Here is a 9558-nt window from a genome sequence, read left to right on the forward strand (position 1 = left end):
ACATACAAAATACAACAAACACACAAAATACAACAAACATCAGTAGTGGCTAAGTGAAAAAAAAAAAAAAACAACATCCAAAATATTGCAAATCATTTTATATCCGTTTTCGTATTCAAAACTTGCAAAGTGTTATATCCATCGCAACCAGATCAATAGTAAGTAGAACAGATTTCAAGGAAGATTGCATGCAAGTAGAAAGCTCAACTTTGAATATTTTTGTTATACACCACAGACAACTGGACTTACATTTCCCGATTAGACAGTTTAGCAGATTCAAAAAACTTTTTGGACAATTAAAACGAGAAATTTCAGTAAGTACACCATTTATTGTAACACCCTTTTAAACACATCATTAATTTTGTTATGTTAATAGACTTGTTGCAGGCGCGGGTAGGGAAAAACGCTGATTTTGTGAGCAAGTGCTACAACTGCATAAGCAAATATTTATTAATGATTGTTAACAAAGAATATTAGATTTTACGTACAATATTCAGTGTTTGCGTATAATTATTCCGAACCTACGCTACAACTTTGATAATTAAGGATGGCTTCTGTAATGTGGGATAAGTATATAAGTGCACATGGATAGGTTAGGAATCCTACTATGAAATTGTACCTGATTGTAATTCACTGAATTCTTTCATGTGATTACGTATTTGGTTTATATGTAACTTTTGTTACCATTAATCGCAAAGCAGATGCTGTCTACTCGATGAGCTTGCAAAATTGAACAGATCGTATTGGAAAGATCTCCGTCGATGTCATACTTTCACGGTGTCGATGTCATAGCTCGCTGGTCCTCGTCGTTGTCGTTAGGTGTCTCGGCTGTCGCGGTGTTTTGGCAGTGATTCCAGTTCCAACATGCTTCCCCCCGTAACCATGGCCGACGACACATTAGGCCCGTGGATTCCATTATCGACATCTAGCACAGCCAGGTTGGCAACCGACTGTCGAGTAAGCCCTTTATTGGTTTGTATGATAGCCTTACGACCCCGCCCATCTTTTCCATTAATGACCTCAATTACCACACCTCGAACCCAACCATTTCTTCGCCCTTCGTCGACAATAACGACTAAGTTTCCGGATTCAAGCGGTTTTACTTCTTGAAACCATTTAGTACGCCGTGTAATAACTGGTAAGTATTCGCGTACCCAGCGTTTCCAGAAAATGTCGAGTTGAAATTGAATCCCGTTCCATGTGTTCCTGAGTGCGATTTTCGGATCCGTTGGCTCTACGCTCGCTTGTTTTACTCCGTTAGAACTACCCAATAAGAAGTGGTTCGGCGTGAGAGCTTCACTCTGTTCCGTATCTAGTGGCAGGTAAGTGAGCGGTCGAGTGTTAACGATACCCTCGGCATCCACCACTAGTGTGCTCAAACCTTCGTCATCCAGTTTCCTTCCGGCAATTGTGCTAGCCTCCATCGCTGTTTTGACTGAGCGGACCATCCGTTCCCAGCATCCACCCATGTGTGGAGTCCTGGGGGGAATGAAAATCCACTTCGTCGAGATGTTGGTGAACGTTGAAGCCATGTCAGAGTGAATCCTTTGTAACTGCTGTTGTAAAATGTTATCGGCCCCTCGAAAATTCGTTCCGTTGTCAGAGTGGATTTCGATAGGTGATCCTCGACGTCCGATAAACCTACGTATCGCCATTATGCACGATTCCGTGCTAAGACTATACACGATTTCGATGTGCACAGCTCTTATCGTCATACAAGTGAACAAGGCACACCATCGTTTCGCTGAGCTTCTTCCTACTTTGACCAAGAGTGGTCCGAATAAATCAAGTCCAACGTAGCTAAATGGACGTGTATATGAAGCCAATCGTGCTTCCGGTAACGGAGCCATTCTAGGAATTTCTGGTCTCTTTTTGTAAATTTTACAATGTTGACAACGTTGAGCGATTTTTTTTACTATTGATCTAATCTGTGAAATGTAGAACGATTGCCTCAACTCGTTTACAACCGTTTCGGAATTACCGTGCAGGTACTTACGATGATAGTAGAGTATGATTAATTCGGTAACATAATGCGATCTCGGCAAGATAACAGGAAATTTAGCTGCATTCGAAACGTTCGTCGCTGCACCGATGCGACCGTCAACTCTCATAACTCCATGCTCGTCCAAATACGGGTTCAATTGATAAATCTCACTATTTTTATCAAGGATCACGTTCTCGTTCTCCAGTTTTCGCTTTAAAAGCTCATATTCTACGGGATAAACTTGCCATTGTGCCAGGCGCAGTATTGCATTTTCAGCCGCTTTAAGTTCTTCCTGTATATGAGGATTACTTATATTGAGTTTGAGGTTTATGAAATGGTATACATATGACATCGTGCGTAATAGTCTTTCCCATTTTGAGAAATTAGTGAATACAAGAATTGGCTGAGGAACAGAAATATTTAGGTGCGTGCAGAATGAAATTTTTAATTCCTCAGTTGTTGCCGGCAACTTCCTCGGTTGGGGCCAGTTGATCTCTTCGTCTCGTAAGAAATGAGGTCCTTTGAACCATTCGTCGTTTTGATGAAGCTGTGGTTTCTCACTATATTTGGTTGCTTGATCGGCGATGTTCAATTTCGATGGTACCCAACGCCACTCGGATACGTCCGTGGAAGAGAGAATTTCTCCGACTCGACAGGCCACAAATTGCGTGTATCGACGATGGTCGGACCGGATCCAGGCAAGGACAGTGCTGGAATCAGTCCAGAAGACAACACGTTGCACGGTTACGGTGTGTCCGTCCTCGATAAAGGTTCTAATCCGGGTACCTAAGACAGCTCCTTGAAGTTCCAGGCGAGGTATTGACCAGTGCTTTAAGGGGGCAACCTTTGTTTTGGCCATCACTAGCGAACAGGAAAATCCACCCGAGGAGTCGGGAACACGGAAATAGCCAGCTGCGGCATACGCGTCTTCACTAGCGTCAACGAAAATATGTAACTCTAGCTGCTTGTAGTGCGTTCGGGTAACTCCTTCGAAGTAGCATCGGGGTATACGAAGATTTGAAATAAGTGGAATTTGATCAGTCCATTGTTGCCACTTGTCGAAGCATCGATCGTCTATTTTTTCATCCCATTTTATCCCGGATCGCCAAATATCTTGGAGAAGTACCTTTCCGTGGAGTATGAAGGCTGCCAGAAGTCCCAAAGGATCAAAAAAGCTCATTAAGCATCTTAGAACTTGACGTTTTGTTGGTTTTTCCCTCAATGAAATTATTTCTTGAAATTCAACGGGAAGTGTTGTAGAGAAACTCAACGAATCGCTCACAGAGGTCCAATGCATTCCAAGGACACGATCAAGTTTACTGTTATCAAGATCCAAATTCTTTGATTGATGAATTGAAGTTGTTCCCAAATCGTTGAGAACTTGTGTGCTGTTTGAAACCCAACCCCGGATATCAAATCCACCATTCGAGTGTATCATTCGAATATCTTGAGAGACCTTAGCTGCCTCTTCCGGCGTTTCGAAGCTGTCAGCATAATCGTCAACATAATGACCCTTGACTATTCCCTCTACAGCCCGTGGATAGTTTTCTTTAAATTCAAGTGCATTTTTGTTTTTAATGTACTGTGCGGATGCCGGAGAACAAGTGGAACCAAAGGTTGCCACATCCATTACAAAGATTTCCGGTGTTTGGTTAGGATCTTTTCGCCATAAGAAGCGTTGCGCTTGTTTATCCTCTGGAAGGATTCTCACCTGATGAAACATTTCTGAGATATCCGCCGAAACAGCTACTGGGAATTGCCTAAAGCGGAATAGTATCCAAGGTAACGGAGGAAGTTCATCAGGGCCCTTCAAAAGCATTGCATTAAGTGAAATTCCATCCACCGTGGATGAGGCATCCCATATCATTCGGATCTTTTCTGGTTTTCTAGGGTTAATGGCAACCCCCAGGGGCAGATACCATACTCGACGTGGATCTGTGTCCTCGAGTTCCGCTTTCGTAGCTCGATGGGCGTATCCTTTAATTTGATATTCATCTAGTTGCTTTTGAAGATTAATCCGTAGCTCTGGAGATTTATTCAGTTTTCGTTGAAGACACTCTTCTCTTTTGGCGGCCATCGGGTAGCTGTCGGGGAGCTCAAAGTTATCGAACCGCCATAATAATCCTGTTTGAAACCTGTCACAGATTCTAGTAGTTGTTTGTTCCAACAGTAGACGAGCCCTGCTGTCTTCCTTAGACTCTAATGCAACTGGCGGAGAAACCCCCACATCTTCTTTCGCAAAAAAGTTCTTAACCAAGTCGTGAAGATTTTTATCGCTCGAGCAGTCACACGCGTGACAGTTTATGAAAGAGACGAGTGTTTCAGCAGATTGATCATTCAACTTCTCACACGCCATGCTACCGTAGATACACCAACCTAATCTAGTTTTTGCTGCAGTGGGATCCTCCCTGAGACCTTCCTTAATGCGTAACGGAACGGTCATATGAAGATTGTTTACGCCTATCAGTATTTGAGGAACAGCGTTGTGGTAGCTAGCAACAGGTAGGCCTTGAAGATGTCGATATCGTGCTGCTAAACTTTTGTAGTTGAGGGATTGTCGGGGTAACGAAAGATCCTTTACAGTGCGGGTATCCTTTAAATTCATTTTGAGAGAGTTTGGTCCTGATATTGTCAAATCGACCACTTTGGAGTTAAGCTCTGTACGTGTCACGTTCCCGGTCCAGCGCATACACAGTACTTGGGATGTACCTTTGACGCCAAGCTCGTTTACAAGAGTCTCTTCTACTAGGGTAAGAGACGAGCCTTCGTCTATGAAGGCAAAGGTTGTCAATGATTTTCCATTAGCATGAACAGTAACGGGGAGAATTCGAAAAAGGAAGCACCTATCGATGTCGTAGTGGGTATGATTTTCACCCGAAGCCGGCGTTCTATTTATTTTTGAATTTTGAGTGCTAACATTGGCAGACCGATTGCAGGAACAAGGCGGAGTGGTTGTGGCTGAACGGACGGAATGGAGCAGAGAGTGATGTCGGTAGGTACATCCATTGATTCCACAACGGTTGTTGCTGCGGCAGGATCTTTTCCCGTGTTTATATAAGCAATTTCGACATACTCCTTCAGTTTCAATAAATTTCCAACGCTCATCAATATCGAGTGATTTGAATCTTTCACAATCAGATAATCGATGATTTTTGCTGCAAGCAGGACAAACTCTACCCACAGGAGTATACTCAACCGGAATGTTTGATTCAGAATGAGTGTGTATACTAACGTTCTTAGTGTGCGATTTTTCACCATTGTACAAAGTAACGCGACTAGCCGATCTTACTAAACCAGTCATAAAGGTACTGAAGTTTCGCAAATTAACGTCGACAATATCAGCACTAAAGTTCGCCCACTCTAATTTCAAATGTGCCGGTAGCCGATCAATTAGTTCCATAAGTAAAGATGGGTTTGAAAGGTGGTTCTGTTGATTCGCTGCTTCCATATGGGCACACAAACCTTTGACGGCTAAACCATAATCAATCAAAGTTTCTAATTTTTCCGGTTTGGGGGCTGGAATCGAACGGATTTTTTCCAACAAGGATTTTAATAAAATTTCGGGACGACCATAAAGAATACGGAGCGTCTCTATCACGTCAGGTACACACTCTGGAAGTAACAAGCTACTTCGCACAGCTTCCAACGCCCCACCTTTCAGACATCTTTGTAAGCGAATAAGATTGTCTGTAGAACTATATCCGCAAGCGAGAGTAGAGTTAGTAAAACTACTTATGAATATGGGCCAGTCGGATGCATTACCATCAAATATGGGAAGGTCACGAGCCATAAGCTGTCGAGCGGCTAGTTGTGAGGGGGTAGGTTGATATGAGGTCAATGGATTGGTAAATATGACTTGTTCGTTAGGGCCCAAACCGAGCTGTTTTAAAAGGGGTTCGAGGGCACTACTTTCATGGGGTCCTGATGCTTGTTCATCAGAGGGAAATAATGAAACGGGCTCACCTGGATTTTGATGACTTGGGGGGGGCACATGAGGCACTGCTACGTTTGTTGGTTCCGTTACCTCTGGATAAAACTGCTGTATCTGTTGACGTTGGAACATTTGTTGTTGATGCGGCTCGTGTTGTTGATGTTGTTGTAGAACGGTGTAGGACATTGTACCTCTAGCTGGATACGATTTAATCACACGCGATGAAGGAATCGGGGAGTGCAATGAATTTGTTTCATTCACGATGGCCAGTGGTGTTTTCGTTGGTACTGTGTGTGTGCCTCTTGAATACGAGGCAACCGAAGAAAAAGCAGTGGACGAAACAATCGTTTTTACCTGGTTCTGGAAGACTGGTAATGATTCGAATGGCTTCTTGGAAATCGCTGGTAAAGCCTGTTCTAACGATTTCGGATCCTGGATTATTGATGCGCTTTTTCCTGTCACAGCAGATTTCCATTGAGGAAAGTTTCCCACAGTCAATGAATTTTGATCGACGACTGGTTTCTGGACTGATTTTTTGTTCGTCGATTGTTTTGACGTTTCAACTTGTTTGGGAAGCGTGTTGCTAAATTCATCGTTTTTTTCGGGACTCGCTGCATTCTCAACCCATTTTTCAATCATTTGGTGTTTTTCTGATTGACTTATTTTACTGCATACACTGCGTTCTTCGTCTATAGCATCGCATTCGGCTTGAAGAAGCTCGAATTTTTTCTTACTGTAGTTTTTATCAACCTGAATGGATTCGAGTTTAGCCTGCAGTTTCAGTTTTTTTTTTTTTTTTTTTTTTTTTTTTTTTTTATTTAAAATAACAAAAGAGTGTACAATTACTTTACATAATTCGATTTTCGTTTCCTACCCTATCTTTCTTAACAAATGTTTAAATGTGAATCGAAATACTTACTAACTAACTTTTTATTATTCCATCTGAACTCTCGTATACTTTTTTGAAACATAAATAAATTTACATTGGGGAAATTTTTAAAACAGTATGCGATGTAGTGCGCAGCTAACCAAATGATTGATTTTTGTAAAGTATTCATCGGATCAATTATCAAAATATCTTCAATATTGACGTATACTACCTGAAAGCGTTTTTGTAGCACCTTATCCACCCAACTTTTGACCTCTTCAGTAGAACTACATGATTGTAAACGATGTTTATTTGAGTCAATTTTTTTACAAATATCACATAATGAGTTATCAATTTGTCCTATTCCGTATTGGTACAATTTTTGTTTGTTTGCAATAAGATCATTGAATAAGAAATAAATTATCGATTTATCCTGGACAGGCAAAAAGGGTAAACTGATGACATTCCAAAATAGAGACCACGGTACTTGAGAGTGTATTTCTTCAATCTTGGGTTTGAACACGTTTTCAAGAACGAATTCCCTATAGAGTTGTTTGGTACTTTCAATCAAAGGGCTGTTTTTCAAACTCTCCGCTTTAACAATCCAATCTTTACCATTTCTTGTCAATCTTTCTAAGTGTCCAAAATTTATCAAGTAGTCTTCTTGTGAATTTGCCAACAGAATGTTTCGAACAAATAAAGCTTTGCATTTCTCCTCGAGATCTATCAAACCTAATCCTCCTCTATCAATGTCCAAATATAATTGCCTCCTGTCAACTCGAAAAATACTATTTTTCCATAGAAACTGACCAACGGTTGATTTTATCTTGGCAAGATGTTTATTTTTTGGAGGAAAAATCTGAGCTAAATACCATAGTTTTGATAGGATGAAGGTATTCAAATACCAAACTTTACTAAGTATACACATGTTCCGAAAACTAATTTGAAATATTCATCGATTTATATCTGCAATGATTTTATCAAAATTGAAGTCAATACTTTCATTCCAAGTTTTTTTAAATGATATTCCTAAAACTTTTAGATTGCTCGTTTCGGGTATGAGGAATGGACCACCTATGCAATTATTTATACGAATAAAACAAGATTTCTCAACATTTAATTTTATCTTAGATATACTAGAAAATGAGTGAATAATGTGCAAAACAGTATCAAATTCTTCAGTGTTACGAAGAAATACGTTTAAATCATCGGCGAAAGCAATTACTCTAAGGAACTTACCATAGGCAAGTACCCCGAGTATGCTTTCGTCGATTTTCCTGATCAGCGGTTCTATATATAAAGCAAAAAGTATCATGCTCAGAGGGCATCCTTGTCGAACTGATGAATTTATTTTAATTCCTTTTGTAAGAAATCCGTTAAACAACACTTTAGATTCCGCTAATCCATATAGTCTTTTTAAGCAAAGAATGAGTTGATCTGGAATTCTAAACTTAGCAAGTATTCGCCACAAAAAATTATGATCGACAGTGTCAAATGCTTTTGCCAAATCAAGACTTAATAAAAAACCCTTAAAACTACGAGTTTCTGTCGATTTTGTCATCAAGCGACGAACATCTTTAAGATTTCCTATGCATGAACGGTCTGGAATACAGGCACTTTGTCCTGGGCCAATTAAGGTTTCCAAGAAAAACGCTACTCTATTGGCGATAATTTAAGTAAAAAGCTTATAATCTGTATTCAATAAAGATATTGGTCTCAAATTTCCTATATTGAAAACGTTATTTTTCTTAGGAATCAGTGTTATTATACCTTCTGAAAAATCTTTCGGTGGAGCGCAAGAACCATTCAAATAAGAATTAAAAATTATTTCTAAGTCATCCTTTAAAATATCAAAGAAGTTAATGTAAAACTCGTAAGTAAGTCCATCTGGACCAGGAGATTTTTTCTTATTACAAGCCTTGAGTGTTTCAAAGATTTCCTCTTTAGTAATAGGTCTGAGTAAAGCAGATTGGGCTGAATCATCTAGCGTATTTCTAATGGAATTTAAATCACTATCGTCATTTTGATGATTGTAATGATTGGGTGAAGACTGGAATTGCATAGCATAATGGTCATAAATGGTTTTACCTATCCTCGCATTATCAGTTATACATACACCGTTTTCTTCTAGTCGTAAACCAAAGCATGGGCCTTTATGAGTGCTTTTAGCCAATTGATAAATTGTCATCTTTTCACCTTCGGATATGGTGCAAGGGGATTTTTTTTCTCCCAAGTTTTTTAAGCGGTTTTCCTCTAATTCTAAAAGTTTCGATTTAACAATCATAATTTCGTCACCAAGGTTTTCCCCATTTGCCTGTCTTTGAGATAAATCAACAAATTCTCTCTCCAAAACTGCTTTAGCAGCGCGGTTAGTTTGATTCAAGTGCCAGCTTTCACTTTTATAGAAACTTTTAGCTTTAGTTTTAAAACAAAAATTCCACCAAGAACTTCGATCTTGAGTATAGATGTTCCTTCGCGTTAAATTTTCATAAACTTCTTTGAAACGATTTGTAATACTCTCTTGAGCCAAGAGTGAGGGGTTGATTTTCCAGTAACCTCTGCCCTTTTTGACAAATTCATTATTATAGGATTTAATTTTCAAACAAACTGCATGGTGATCGGAAAAAGGAACAGGTATCGTAGAGCAGTCAGAAACATTTGGCAAAAAATCTTTGAATACGTAAAAACGATCTAATCTAGATGCATAGCTGTTTCTAAAAAAAGTGAACTCATTTTTTTTCATTTTTCGAGCAACATCCTGTAGGTCAAAATGGT

General features: G+C 39.8%; 1 protein-coding gene across 1 annotated transcript; it reads right to left on the reverse strand.

Moving 5' to 3' along the window:
* Positions 1 to 1923: 1923 nt before the first annotated feature.
* Positions 1924 to 6101, reverse strand: LOC129742951 (uncharacterized). Its single transcript, XM_055734888.1, has 4 exons — positions 5948 to 6101; positions 2379 to 4753; positions 1982 to 2276; positions 1924 to 1928 (listed from the first exon to the last, which is right to left on the reverse strand). The coding sequence occupies exons 1-4, from the start codon at positions 6099 to 6101 to the stop codon at positions 1924 to 1926; spliced, it is 2829 nt and encodes a 942-aa protein (XP_055590863.1).
* Between the last annotated feature and the right edge of the window lie 3457 nt (positions 6102 to 9558).

This window comes from Uranotaenia lowii, chromosome 2, assembly GCF_029784155.1.
Source record: "Uranotaenia lowii strain MFRU-FL chromosome 2, ASM2978415v1, whole genome shotgun sequence".
Lineage (NCBI taxonomy): Eukaryota > Metazoa > Arthropoda > Insecta > Diptera > Culicidae > Uranotaenia > Uranotaenia lowii.